Source organism: Falco rusticolus, chromosome 2 (genome assembly GCF_015220075.1).
Source record: "Falco rusticolus isolate bFalRus1 chromosome 2, bFalRus1.pri, whole genome shotgun sequence".
Classification (NCBI taxonomy): Eukaryota; Metazoa; Chordata; class Aves; order Falconiformes; family Falconidae; genus Falco; species Falco rusticolus.
In genome coordinates this window covers 101,000,907-101,015,719 of record NC_051188.1, presented here as the reverse complement: position 1 = coordinate 101,015,719, position 14,813 = coordinate 101,000,907, and the positions used below count along the sequence as shown (strand labels likewise).

Below are 14,813 nucleotides of genomic sequence, written 5' to 3'. Positions count from 1 at the left end.
TAGTGCTGTTTTTTCCAGGAAGAGATGGTAGACAGCTCTAGGATGGAAATCTATATTTGTTCTTGGGATATCCTTAGAAATCAGTTGAAAACATCTTAACACCTTTGGAGCAGGGTTGGTTTTTCTCACAATTTTCAAAAGCCACAGAATACTTTTGGTGCAGGAATGTGCTTTTCTGCAGAAAACTAAGCACCCCCACCTCCCCATCCCACCCCTAAACCCAAAACCCCTAAACGAGACATGGCAGCTTTGCATGCTATTGCTTTGTAGAAAACCCAGTGCTGGGGGGAAAAAAAAAATATCTAAGCCTCTTACAATATCTCCTTTACTATATATTTTATAAATAGTCTGATGTCACTTGTGGGCAAAACCCAGAGGAGATAAAATGGGTCAACTGATGAGTAATTGGGTTATTTGAACCAATTACTACTCTGAATGATGACTCACCAGGCTGGAGCTCATTTGGAAGCTGGGGACAGTGCAGACCCAGTAACCTTTCAAGTGTTCCTTATCTTACCCCTCTGCAAAGCTGAGTAGCATCCCAGCTTTTAGCACATCCCTGTAATTCTCCTTGCAGTTTTCAAGGTGAACAGTCCTCCCTGCTCTAAATGTTCTGGGGCTATTAAGAACAAAATCCCCATTTCCTTAACAGATGCTCAAGTGCACTCGTGAGTGGAGGTGCTAGAGGTGCAGGATTGTTGCAGCAGCCTCCCCACACAGGTTTGGCTGCCCCGGTGTTGTGTGCCTGCAGCTTCCAGAACTGCATGGTTCTGAAATAAGGGAAACTGCCACAATCAGATCTACCCTTGTCCCTCTCTGTTGAATTTTGTCTCCCATCCATCAGTCCAGGTTGTGCCCCAGGGGTACACAAACCTGCATGGAAAGAGGCACAGCTGCCCTGGTCTGGCAGGGTGGTGAAGGAAGGAGTGAGACCTCCCTGGCAATTCCCAGCAATACTTCCGCCATGCCCAAGGACTCAGCACTTCCCCAGAGTCCCAGTGAGCACCCCAGGGACAGCCAGCACTTGAATCTTTCATGAATGTGACACCTACTTGGTGGCCTGCTCAATAAGACACCTAAGGGGGTACAACGTACACCTCTAGCAACGCAAAGCCCTGTAAGATCTGCCTTTTGGTGGTGGTGGTGAGACACACTGTGCACTAAAGCAGAATGGTTGTAGACTGGGGGAGTCCCTGTGGTCAAGGTTAGCCCCGTCCTCATTCCTAGGATGATTGCTTGGGGAAGGAAAAGTGGATTGCAGACATACAGCTTTCCCCAAATCCCAACAGCATAGCAATCCAGGGTGGGATGGGGAAACTTGTCAGGTGGCCATGTTTGCTTGGGAGTGAATACGTTCTGCCCCTCAGGGGGCTCAGGATGGAGGAACAGAAATACCACCAGTAGTCAACTGTGGTTTGTACGAAGTCAGTATGCTGATTGCATTTTCCCCAAAGTTGGGAAGGTTTCTGGGTGCCACTTACTTGGAGGGCCCCTGTCCTGAGCTGCACTCAAGCTCCTGGAAAAATTATCCAAGCTCCCCTTTGCTTTTGAAAGCCTTGGCTAAAGATGCGTACTGCACCACGCAAGGCAGGTCTGTCTGACACAAAAAAAAACCCTAGCAGTTTCCAAACAGCACCTTACCTGAAACCACTGGGGAGCTGAGAAATGTTATATGCTGCTGCACACTTTTATGCATTTTAGAGCAGATGAGCACAGCATTATCTGGTTCAGGTGTTTCTGTAATTGTGATTCATTAGGATAGCCACAGCGTTGGGTGGCTAGCACCTGTGTGCTCCTGCTGGGCTGGTGTCAGTGCTTTCAGCTGTGATAGGTAGCATATGGCTGTACTGGCCGGTTCCAGATTTTTTCCTTCTTTTGCAGTCTCTTTGCAATGTACTTGTTGGCCTCTGCAGCACTGAAGGTGCTGTTGCAAGCAGCCTTTAAATGAGCCAGGGGCATGATCAGTGTGATGAGTTTTATCCATCCTGCCTGAGCAGGATTGCTCCTGACAATGCATTGCTCCCGGTAGTGCACGGCTGCCACAGGGACCCATGCAGCTGCAGGCTGAGCTGACAGAGTCTTTTCTACCCAGTGAACCACTTGTCCTCCACTCACAGGCAAGGGAAGGACTAAGGATATTTAGTCCTTGCTGAGGATATCTGTGGTTTTCATGGTAATCAGGGTCAGGCTGGAAATCTGAGCTCCCCCCAGACCTCACCTTCTGGGAGGCTCCTCCATGCCACCAGCTCTGAGCTTGCATGTGGGTCTGGGCTGTACATACACACCATAAATGGGTTGCCAGACTGTAGGTCTCGTTTCCTGGGCTGTCTGACTGCTGCCAAACTCCAGAAATTGGAAAGCATCACATCTTAACACTGATAGCTGCATAAAGTTTGCACCAACAGTAACAGAGTTTGGATTTGGGGGAGGTGACGGGAGGTGAACAGGAGTGGCTCAAGTCAGATTTTATCAGCAGGCAAAAACATTTGCATCTTTATCAATCAATGGGGCTAAAATAAAATTGCATTCGTTTGACAGCTGTAAGTGATGTATCTCTAAATAGTGGCAGTTTTGATCACTGAGAAATCCTGACTCCTGCAAGCTTGACAGAGAGTAATTAAGGGACAAGCTCAGCAGTCAATAAATGCCCCACAGGATTACAGGTTCATGGCAGACCCATGAGAATCAGTCCTCTGACAAAGGCCCCAAAAGACGGTAAGCCGATCCTCATTTGTTCTGCAGTAGCTTATCAATCATGCTATTGAGCTGGGGCCTGAGCACACAGCTTAAACAGTCACTGGTATATTTCCAATATTGCTTCTTTTCTACTGAGCCAGTCTTCCCACTATCTCAAGAAAATTAAGGGATGTTAAATAATCCTTACTAAGCCCACAGACTGGTGGTGGATAGCTGTATAGGAAAGATCAGCTGCCACTAAAACAAGGCCATTTCTGGAATGAAACATATTAAAGCCATTCATCAGCATCCATCAATATTGTATTTCTCTTTTATAAACAATGAGGATGCGTGCCTGCTGCTGTCAAGATAAACATCTAATGAGGACATTTGCTTCCCTAATGGATAAACTGTAAACAAGCTTCTCTGCCATTGCACGCTGCCACAAAGGAAAAAGGCAGGAAAATAATATTTGTTGGGATACAGTGAGAAGGACACAGTAATCATATCTGCTACTACATCAGTACGTGATTGCCCTGTGCATGTCCCTTCTCCCTCAAGACAAAGTAGCTTTCTCAGTCATGAAGTGAATGTACAAGTAGCTTATGAAGCCAAGGAAAACGTTTCTAGTGACACAGCTTGGTGTGCAGGACGGAAGGTGCTTTGGGAAAGGAGTTGGTTTTGCTTTAAACACATCTACATACAGAAAATATGAAGAGTAGCATGGCTGTGAATATAGCCGACACAGTGGCTGTATGTACACGGCTGTGTGGAGCTCGGACCTGTCCAGGGGGTGTATACCCATCAGTGACATAAACAGTCACCTAGCCAGTGACCTAAACACGTTTGGAGAAGGGTATAAAGGTCACAGCTCCAAATCAGGAAAGCACTTGGCTGAATCCTTAAATAACGGTGGGACTGAAATTCATCCCTAAGTGTTTTCCTTAGCTACAATTTTAGCTAGCTGAACTATAAAATATTCTGTTGAATCAAGGTGGGAGACACTGGTCCTAAGCTCCCCACAGGTCTGTAGGTGCTCTGAGCTGCACTCGTGGCCAACGCTGGGGGGCATGGGGACACTTGTGAGCCTGGAAAATAGTCCCCGCAGAGCAGCAGGTCACTGCTGGCCTGAAGCAGGAGCAAGAACTGGGAGCAAGTGTCTTTTGAACTCCTTCACAGTCTCATCTTAATCCTTCCCATAGTTTGTTAAAAGGAGGACAATCAGCATGAGAGTCACAGGCCACCAAAGTGGGGCTGTACTGCTGATACTACACATGTGTGTGTATATATGTATACATATATATATATATACACACATATAGTGGCTAGCAAATAAAATCTTGCCTGGGGCAAGAAGAATCCCCAGACTGATAGGGTAACCTATCTCTGGATCACTACAAATGTCAAGGGAGAAAGCAGAACCGTGGGTTAGGCTGCCAGTCTGTGGCTGCTTGGAGGTCTTAGGGAAGACACATTTCATGGGGTAGTTCACACCTCAAATCCATCCAGACTTTGGGGAAAATCTATATTGGCGGGGGCGGATATTGGGGGGAATTTGTAGCCAGTTACCAATCTGCATTCCTGGAGCTGGGAGGGAAAGGCAAAGCCACTCATCATGGTGTACTGCTTCGTGAAATTATAGCGGGTTAGTTAGCTTCTTTGCAGCAAATGCAGATTATTAAGCTGCCACCCGAGTTTAACACAGAAACCTCCTGAAATATTGTGACTCTGTGAAGCTACTAAAAAGGAAGAAAAGAAATCAAAGAAGAACCAAATGTGCTTTATTTGCTGTTTTTCCACTGTCACATATTTCTTCCCACACAACAGTGAGCTTCATTTTTTTTCCCAGCACCTTTTTATAAGTGGTAGACTACTAACACTGATGGGAAAGTTGAAATGTAAAAGTAACCAAAGTACTGTCTCTTAGTTTCAGGAACACAGTAGATTTTTTAAAAACTGAACTTGGAATCCTTTAACCTCAAGGTCTAAGCCGCAGAAGTGTTCCTTAAAAAAAAAGAAAAAAAAGCAGAGTTTGATCATAAATCTTTTATCACTTTGAACTTAGTAATTTAAAAATATCTTAGCTGAAGGCTGTGGATGGCTGAGCAATAGAGTTGCACAGACTGAAAAATAATAACCTGCTTTTCAATCACACTATTAGTGCTGGTGCTGGTGGTCTGAATGGCCTGTTTGTACCCTGATGACATAAATAAATGAAACTACCTTTGGAAGTACGAAAGCACCTTATTATAAGATCCTCTATGAGCTCTCACAGCCAGGGGCTGATTTTCTTAATTATTGCTTATCAGCCCAACGTGTCACTGCAGAACGTAGCAGACTAAACTTCCCAAAAGCAAGCACAGATGCTAGAGCTTCCTACTGTAGTCACTTTAAAAGAGACCCTTCTCCTTCCTTTCCCAGAGGCTGACTGCTTTGAACCTTCTGAGAGAAACTCCTGAGGGACAGACCAAGTCCAGAAGAAATGCTAGAAAACAGCAATAATGATTCCTATCTTCAAAGGAAGGAAAAGAAGAATCCAGGGAGTTTTGGGCTGGCCAGCTCAACTTCAGTTGCCTGGCAAACCCTTGCATGAAATAACTATTTTGTAAGTAATTGGTAGGAAATGAGCAAAAGTTAATAGGGATCTGTCAAAACCAGGTCTTGTTAATCTGATTAATTTCCTTCTTTAACAGCTTAACAGGCCCTGTGGGTGAGGGAAGGCATCCTTAGTAAGCCTTGTGATCCTGTCTTCATGACATTTTCATAAACAAGTAGGGCAACAGGCCAGGTGACATATACTGTACGGTAGCTGAAAGTGGTATTAACTGTCCTATTAACTCTGAGAGCTTCACTGTCAAAACTGGGAGGATCTACAGGGGTCTGTCCACCATTCGAGGCTCCTTTATGGATGGTTTTTAGAGAGTACGTCTGCTAAATTTTCAGGTACCACCAAACTGGTTCAGGCAACCAGCATGACTGGGGACTGACTGATCTTGACAAAATGGAAAAACAATTTGGTAAAAAACAAAAGCGCCACAAAAATTTCAATTCCACATGGTGACAGCCCTAAACTCAGGCAGAAATTGTCACTGGCTGTATCACGGAGGGGTCACCCATCTTATCCAATTCAGGCAAGGAGATGTCCTCACATGGTGTGTGAATGGCATTATAGCCTTCAAGACACAAGAAGATATTTCTGCCCAACTCAACGTGGGTGGAAAAGCAATCTAGTTTTGGGCATTGTGTTTGGAGAAGGATATGGAGTAATTACAGAGAGCCTTGGGGAAAGTGGTGGTAATGGCGAGAGGTTTAGAAAGCTTGATACCTATGGAATGGCTAAATGAACAGAGGTGTCTTATAATCTATAATTATACTAAAATGTTCCACTTCTAATGCAGGGGGTTTGTAAGCAATACTGTTCATTGCAGATTGACCTTGCCATGCAGCATAGTGTAAAAGCTCACAGGGGACTATAGGGAGCGACGGTGTGAGGTGAAGGTGGAGGAGAGATTTCTCCACTTGAAGGCTTTCACATTACTTTCTCCTTTTCCAGAGGAAATAGCCATGGATACAAGGGAAAGGTAGTCAGTGGTAAGCACTAAGTTTCCTGGGGCAATATGAGAAGGAAAATAAAATTTTGGGTGATTTTGCCACAAGCTGAAGCAAATGCTGTTGATACAACTGAGGCTCACCCAGCTCCGTGTGCTGTACAGAAAAGCAATCTGTGGCTCCAGTCCTTTGTTTCCCTCCTTCCAGTCTTGCCTTATGATTAGAGGTGGTCATAGTGGTGGGATAGCCCTGGACAGACCAGATCTGTAATATATAACCCAGTGTGTAGGAAGGCAGATGTCCAGCTCCCAGTGCTGGGTGCAAGGGGCACCCACCTCCTACACCCACCCTTGTCCCTTGAAGTGTGGATGTGCCCGCATTTCACCCATTTCCTTTCACAGACATCCTCAGCTAACCATCTGGCACCAATAAAAAACACAGGAACAACAGAATTAATCACAGAGACAACATAGCAATAAATATGTGCTTCACCTCACTGCAATATAAAGGTACCGTTTGGGGGGAGGAAGGATCTGCTGCTATAACGCATCACTGTTCTTCAGACAGAGGTTTCTTCACAAAAAACCCTTAATATTTCCTTCACTGTTAAAACATTTTATTGGTGCCCCCCGGCAGTTGCAAGAAAAGGTTTCAGTTCCCAAGCATTGCTGTATTCCTGTCAGATGTTGTTATCTTTGTGGTCAGATTTGTTACCAATTGAATATTCTTGGCTCTAATTTCTAATGCATTTTCATTTTGAAGTGAAGAATTGTTTTATTGGTATCAGAAGCTGGAGGATACGGCAGAGTGAGGATGTCAGTGTTGCCTTCCCTTGTCCGCTGATTGTTACTTGTGTGATTTTGGTTTTTCTTTTTGAACATCTAGCACCTGGAGCCATGGCATTGCCTAATAATCATATTTTAAAAGAAATGAGAAAGAAAAAAGATAAGGAAAATCAAGTTTCTCACAGAAAAGAACCCAAAGAGTGCTCCTTACAATATCAGGAAAATAAAAATAACTCATTGTTAGATACCTTTGCATTTAGTATGTTTTTGTAGTCATTGTTTAAGAGTTAATTTTATGAATTTTGACTTTGTTTGTCTGAGCCCTGGTTTCTAAACAACTATGCTCAGTAGAACTGCAATCTTTTCTTCAAAAGAAAAAAAAAGTTCCACTCCCAGATTATTGGAAAAAAGAACCCTGTCTCTTGTTTATTTATTTATTTAGAAAGCACATACAGCGATGCATGGGGAGGGGAAGAGAGATGCAAAACAGGTGAGCATACAAATCCATCTCAAAAGAAATAGTGAGACACTTCCCAGATGATTAGTAGTACATCAGTCTGTGTGAGCATTTAAACTGTTGTACCTCTAGATTAAAAAAAGAAACCACAGAGAATTTCTGACGAACAAGGTCAATGTCTATATTTCAGAAATCCCACCACAATCAACTGATAGGCAACAACATTTTTGTTATGTTTTTTGTTCCTGGTATTTCCTCAAAGGGGTCTCTCTTGCTCACGCTATGGTTTCTTTCCTCTGTGTCCGCCTCTGGTGACAAGTAAGGATACTTGTGAATGAAGATTTCGCCTTAGTTCTTGACCTTTTCTTTAGCTTCTTCTGATGCTTGAGTGAAATTCCAAGCTCCTCCATTATCGCATTGAAAGAAAGACACTGGTGGAAGACAGAAATGGCATTAAGCATTTCTCCTCGAAGGCAGAGTTCAACCACACTCTTTGCACAAATGGGGGCTTTTAGAAGCAAGGACCTGAGCTCTTACTGGAGGGCCCAGAAAGCTTCTCTGCTGAGTTTTGTCTCAGTCTGCCAGCTTTGAATAAGCCCCTAAGGTGTCATAGGTGAGTCTGTGTAAGTCATGGTTTTTGCTTAACTTGGCTTCCACTGAATTTAATTTAACTTTCGCTTAAATAAAGCTGATTATGAATGTTTCTGAAATTCTACACAGATGCATTTGTGATGTTTTGGTGACTTCATATAATAAAACTTACCTTTTTTCAGTTGTTAAATTTCCTCCTGACCTTAAAAGAAAAAAGATCTCTCTTTTTTTTTAAATCACATGTACCTTAGCCACAAAAAAAAAAAAAAAAGAAGAGTATACTAAAGAAAATAAAGAACACCAGTTTTGAAGATTTCTTTGTGGTTCATTTTTTTCCCCCTCACAAAATTAACAGATGTTTCTAAAATATAGCACAGTTCTCAATCCTCTTCCTTCTTTGGAAAGAATCTTATTCAAATATTGTGTTGAAGAAAGGAGAAAATTACCACAAGAATAAGGTAGCTGACTAGCTTAGAAAGAAAGCAGAAATCTTTTTTTCCCCACCATCGCAACATTAGCAAAGACATTTTGGGCAAGTGGAAACATCTTTTAAACTCTACAGCTGAAATAATTACATGCAACACAAGAAAATAAAAAGAAACTTTAAGTGGAAGTATCTAGCAATGGCATAAAATTGATCCACGCAAACATGTATAAATAGATTACATATATATAAAATGAAGTGATGGTAGCAGAGTGAAACAAAGCTTTAACCACCTTACCTTTGTCAAGTTGAAGAGATCCTTCCTACCAAACCCTTTCTAGAACTGCAGAACTGAGCAGCTTTAAAACAACTGGTTAAAACTACAGTTCTTGTAAAATGACAGCAACAGCACACAGGCATGGTTCTCTGTATGAAATACAAATTCCCTTCTAGAGTAATTCCAGCGGAAGGTAAGCAACGTTCAGCTCCTAACCAGCAATAATCCAATAGTGGCCTCAGTTATACAGGGCTAAAGAATAGTAAAACCAGATATATGATTCAAAAAGGAGAAGCCCCAAGCTTTCCTAGTAGCCACAAGAGACTATGAGGGTAGCCTGGATCAGGGTTAAACAATTTTTTTTAAGGTAGCAAAGGAATCCCAGAGAAGTGAATCCCACAGACTGTGCTCCTCTGTCTCCAGTATAAACCCTCCCTATAATGTCTGTAACCCTGGTTCTGCAAACGAGTTCAAGACATCAGTGCATCAGCATGTGTGTGTATTTTAAATGTGTATGATCTTGTGTATGTCATCATGCTCATTTGTGGGACGGGCTGCATACAGACTAAGATTCCATAGTATGTTAAATCTATAGTTCAATATACTCTTTGTTTGAGATGCTTAAATTTTGTTCATCTAAAATTCTTAAGTATATGCAAATTAAACTACTATTAATTCATGCCAGCCCTAAAATGTAACAGACACAGGCCAGGTCAGCGTACTGCTTTTTTTTCAAATTACTGTCTGGTAATATCCAGGAATCTGCTGGTGCAATTATCATTTAAATATCCTCTTGACAATGTAATATAGGATTTGCAGCATTAGTGGAGTTAGAGTCAAAGGTATCTGCTGCAGCCCCATGCTCTCTGGAAGCAGCGTGTGAAGCAGGTATCCTAACACAGACATCATTTCTGTATTGCTTCAGGCTTTTTTTTAGAAAGTAGCACCTCTAAGTGCTACTTAGCATGCTCTAAGTGGCTGACTTAGCATGGATAATTTATCTCTGCTATCTTTTTAATTGAGCTTTCAAAATTTAGATTACAAAGCAATGCCAGAACTCCATGGCAAGTAAGGAAAGGATCATATTATCCATTTGTCTGATTGGTCAGGTTTATTTTTATTTTCTTTCCCTGTTGTTCTTACTAACCTATATGTTATATATTTAATAATAACCATCAGTCTCTGCAATGTGCATGCAGGGATGATTTCTGCAGATAAAATAGTACATTTTACTGACTCATTGATGTATTTTAATTTTCCAAACTGACTCACATTATTCAGACTATGCAATTATCATAATGCCTTTCAATTTCATATCAACGAAATAGTCCCATGAAGATCATTTTACATCTGCAGTTAGTTTTTTAAAACATATCACTGACATTAAATATGTGAGGTTTTTAATATCTGAGTACATGATTTGTGAAGTGCCTACTGGTTCCACTTCAACTCTGTTTTGAATTTTAAAATAAATACTATCAGAAAGACTTCAAGCTATTTTTAGGAATACTTTGATGTTTAGGTCTTGTCTGAGAATTAAACCTTTGTCTAAATGTTCATCAATAGCAGTTACATACCGAATATAAAAGCATTACTGTTCTTGTTGATGAACTTTTCTGTAAACTGATCATGTTTACGCACCCAACAAAGTATGGAAGTAAGGCATTCAAAATCTGACAGGTCTCTGCCTTACCAAGACTCTCTCATCCCATCCTGGCAGTGCGAGGCCCCAGTGGGCTGGCTACCCTCGAGAGAGGTCAAAACACACACACAACACACACGGGAGTGGGCTCGGCCGTCCTACAGAGACAGTGATAGCTGTATTCCTGGGTCTTACACCTTGCAGCTCCTGCTCCTGGCTTTGTTAAACCACAAAAGCAGTTTTACAGTTACGTTACACTTAGTTCCAAGGGACTTAAAACACCATCAGTGTGATTTTTGTCAACCCGAAGCAATGAATTAAATGTAGATTTAAGGTCCTGGACTGATCCTTCAAAGATATTCCAATGGTTATGGACCTAACTACGACTGACCAATTTTATGCATATTCCTTCACACAGAGCTTCAGATGGCCTAAAAGAGCAATCTGAGGTGATACTTTGTGAACTTTCAGGGGTTTGGTTAATCATTCAGAAGGACACTTATATGTGATCTTTCTTTTGAGCCCCAGGAAGTGTAGCTCAAAATCCTATTTATCTCCAAGCTTGTGCATGCAATTAGGAAACTGAACAGATGTCTGAAAATCTGAATTGCTCTGAACTTTTCAAGCCGTAGAAGGCTGTGGTGCAGAGCGAGTACAAACTCAGCCAGAATGCTGTAAGATTTATGGGAAAATAAGGGACAAGGAACACATTCAGTGGGGACTCCCAAGATGACCCTCTGAACAGCACCATGTCTGCAGTATAATTACAGTAGCCTTTAAAAAGGGGATGGTGACATTAAAATTCCATTTAAAAGGGTAATAAACTGTTCTTTTAGTCTCCTATTCGGATAGCCAGATTGAAAAGGTTTCTTTAAAAAGCTTTTTTTTTACATGCTGTTAAGTCCACTTTTGAGGTCTTGCCCAGAATGAGAGCAGAGTAGGCACAGAGCAGTACATTTAACAACAGAGTAATAAGTTAAACATTTTGCTTTTAGTCAGCTTAACTTTCTCATTCTAGCAGTGTCAAAATGCAGGACATGGCATGTGAGGTTAGAAGAAAATGTCATTCTTTAAAAACAGAATAGATTTTGCTTTCCTTGTGATGTGAGATACTTTTTCTGCTCTTTGGTCATTTCAGCAGGCTATAAAAGCTTGGTCATAAAACTCCCAAATCCCTCCTTACACTCCCATACAAGAGACTGTATTAAGCTTTAAGATAATTATAGAGTCAGAATTTTTTAAAAAATAACATCTAATAAAGTAGAAGCAAGACTGAAAAAAAAAAGAATCTGTAGTCAGTATTTATTGATCTGCTGCTTATGCTGCTGGGCCACTGCTGGGGAAAAGGCTTTTTGGTTGCATTTTATTAACACCTTGCAAACCCAAACAAATAAAAAAACCCCAAACACCAAACCTCAGTGCACTGTGTTGGAGAACTGAGGACTATGAAAATCAAAGGATGTGGGCCAGATTTTATTCTGGAAGAACACCTGACCCGTGCAGGCACAGAGGAAGAAGTGCAGAAGTCAAGTTTTTTCTTCTGCAGTGCCCTCGTCACTGTGAAGGACCGATAGCTGGGACACTGACATATGTCTTCTGCTGAAAGAAAAGTGATTTTTTTGTTCCTACGAGAGGAAGAATATCCCAAATAGTTTATCCTAGTGAGCAAACTGCTGTTGTGGCACATTAAGAATCTGAGTATTCTGTCACTGATGGGTAATTGCACGAGGAGATCACCAAATTAAGTCTTTTAAGCTCATAGTCTATTGAACAGTGATTGTCAAAACAGTATGATAATAATCCATGGATTATTTTAACTCTTCCTCAGTTATACAAACTGTTTTTTCTTGTTTACAAGAAAAAAACCATCAGTAAAGCTGTTTGCTCATCTCCCGAACCATGGGCTGCTCAGGGAAGGCACAGATGGCCATAGTGATGTTTGAAGGTGGGCTTATGGCCTGAAAATGGAGGGGCTCAAGCTGATGTTCACTGAAGAGGGGGAATTTACAGGCTTGACAACTTCACAAAAAAATCTATTATGCAAGAACCTGACCGAGATAGGGGGTTTCTTCCTTCTCCCCTTTCTTCTCCTCCTTTGTTTCCAAAGAGCTAAAGATGTGAAGCTTCAAGGCTTTGATCCGAGAGAGGTGGCACAAGCACATGATGCCATGGCAGTACTTTGAGCAGATATCAGCCTAGCTGTGGCAAGTGTTATTGCTGTGCTTGGTGTGGTTCCATGGTGCAGGTGTGCTGTTAACGCACCCTCCTGGCTCTCTGAAATGGTGATTGTGTTGCCTTTGTTCCTCTCATTCTTCTCTAGTCCTCTCTCCCGCCTTCTCTCTGCATCTTTGCCTAATTGTTTTGCAGACTGTTTGATGAGGGCAGGAACTGCCACTAAATACAGGCAGGCAGGCACACCGACCCGGCCAAAAAAACCTGGTAATGGTTTCGGACTAGCTTATTCACAGCCCGTTTGCTTTCAGGGGTAGGTGGCTTTTGTGTGTCAAATTGTATACCATTTTTTGCAAACACTTATTAATTTGAATGTTTTGGGAGTTCTGAGTAAAATGTAGCAATAGCAAACCAAAAATTAATATAAAATGACATAAGGGTATGCTTATAGCGATTTTTCTCCACATACAGCTCTGGCTATGCTGTACTGGTACTGCAGCACCAGAAACTGATGGAGTCTGTTGTGGCTTATCCATCACAGAGAGAGCTGGTGGTCCTGTGCTGACTGCACAGCAAGGTCTCCATGCTGACACACACCTAAGAAACAATCTGGTTTGAATATTAGGTCCTGGATGTAGTTGCAAGGCTGCAAGTTAGGAAGATAGAATCATAGAATCATTTAGGTTGGAGAAGAACTTTGAGACCATCAAGTCAAACCATTAACCTAGCACTGCCAAGTCCACCACTAAACCATGTCCCTAAGCACCATGTCTACATTGTTTTTAAACACCTCCAGGGATAGTGATTCTCCCACCTCCCCAGGCAGCTTGTTCCAATGCTTCACAACCCTTTCAGTGAAGAATTTTTTCCTAATATCCAATATAAATTGCCCCTGGTGCAACTTGAGGTCATTTCGTCTTGTCCTATTGCTTGTTACTTGAGAGAAGAGACTGACCCTCACCTGCCTGCAACCTCCTTTCAAGTAGTTGTAGAGAGCGATAAGGTCTCCCCGAGCATCCTCCTCTCCAGGCTGAACACCCCCAGCTCCCTCAGCCGCTCCTCATAAGCCTTGTGCTCCAGACCCTTCGCCAGCTGCGTTGCCCTTCTCTGGACACGCTCCAGCCCCTCAGTGTCTTTCCTGCAGTGAGGGGCCCAACCCTGCACACGGCATTCCAGCTGCGGCCTCACTGGTGCCGAGTGCAGGGGGATGGCCACTGCCCTCGGCCTGCTGGCCACGCTGTGTGGGTACAAGCCAGGATGCTGCTGGCCTTCTGGGCCACCGGGGCACACTGCTGGCTCGTGTCCAGCTGGCTGTCGACCAGCACCCCCAGGGCCTTTTCTGCCAGGCAGCTTCCCAGCCACCCTGTAGCGCTGTGTGCGGGTTTTGTGACCCAAGTGCAGGACCCGGCACTTCTCCTTGTTGAACCTTGTACAATTGGCCTCAGCCCATCGATCCAGCCTGTCCAGACCCCTCTGCAGAGCCTTCCTACCCTCAAGCAGATCAACACTCCTGCCCAGCTTGGTGTTGCCTGCAGACTTACTGAGGGTGCACTTGATCCCCTTGTCCAGATTGTCAATATAGATATTGAACAGAACTGGCCCTAACATTATGCCCTGGGGAACACCACTTGTGACCGGGCACCAGCTGGATGTAACTCCATTTACCACAATGCTTTGGGCTCAGCCACCTGGCCAGCTTTTTCCCCAGCACAGAGTGCACCCATCCAAGCCATGAGCAGCCAGTTTCTCCAGCAGAATGCTGGGGGAGGTGGTGTCAAAGGCTTTACTAATGTCCAGGTAAACAGCATCCACAGCCTTTCCCTCATCCACTAAGTGAGTCATCTTGTGATTGAAGGAGATCAGGTTTGTCAAGCAGGACCTGCCCTTCGCAACCCCATGCTGGCTGGGCCTGATCCCCTGGTTGTTCTGTTTGTGCCGTGTGATGGCACTCAGGATGATCTGCTCCATAACGTTCCCTGGCACCAAAGCCAGGCTGACAGGTCTGTACCCCCCCGAATCCTCCTTCCTGCCATTCTTGTAGATGGCTGTCACGCTGGCTAACCTCCAGTCAACTGGGACCTCCCCGGTGAGCCAGGACTGATGATAGATGATTGAAAGTGGCTCAGTGAGCACTTCCACCAGCTCCCCCAGTACCATCGGGTGGATCCCATCCAGCCCCATAGACTTGTGTGTGTCTGAGTGGAGCAGCAGGTCACTGACCATTTTCTCCTGGACTGTGG

The 14,813-nt window shown here is 43.3% G+C and overlaps 1 protein-coding gene across 3 annotated transcripts in view; it reads right to left on the bottom strand.

Moving 5' to 3' along the window:
• Positions 1–4,435: 4,435 nt before the first annotated feature.
• Positions 4,436–14,813, bottom strand: part of GRIK1 (glutamate ionotropic receptor kainate type subunit 1) — a 177,326-nt gene continuing 166,948 nt past the window's right edge. For 2 of the 3 annotated variants that reach the window (XM_037377668.1, XM_037377667.1), the window contains one exon: positions 4,436–7,898. Coding sequence is in view for 2 of the 3 variants with exons in the window: in XM_037377667.1 (XP_037233564.1) it covers positions 7,743–7,898 (156 nt within the window). In the remaining variant the exon portion in view is untranslated. The remainder of the gene's footprint in view (positions 7,899–14,813) is intronic. The other variant, XM_037377670.1, reaches the window with a different exon arrangement.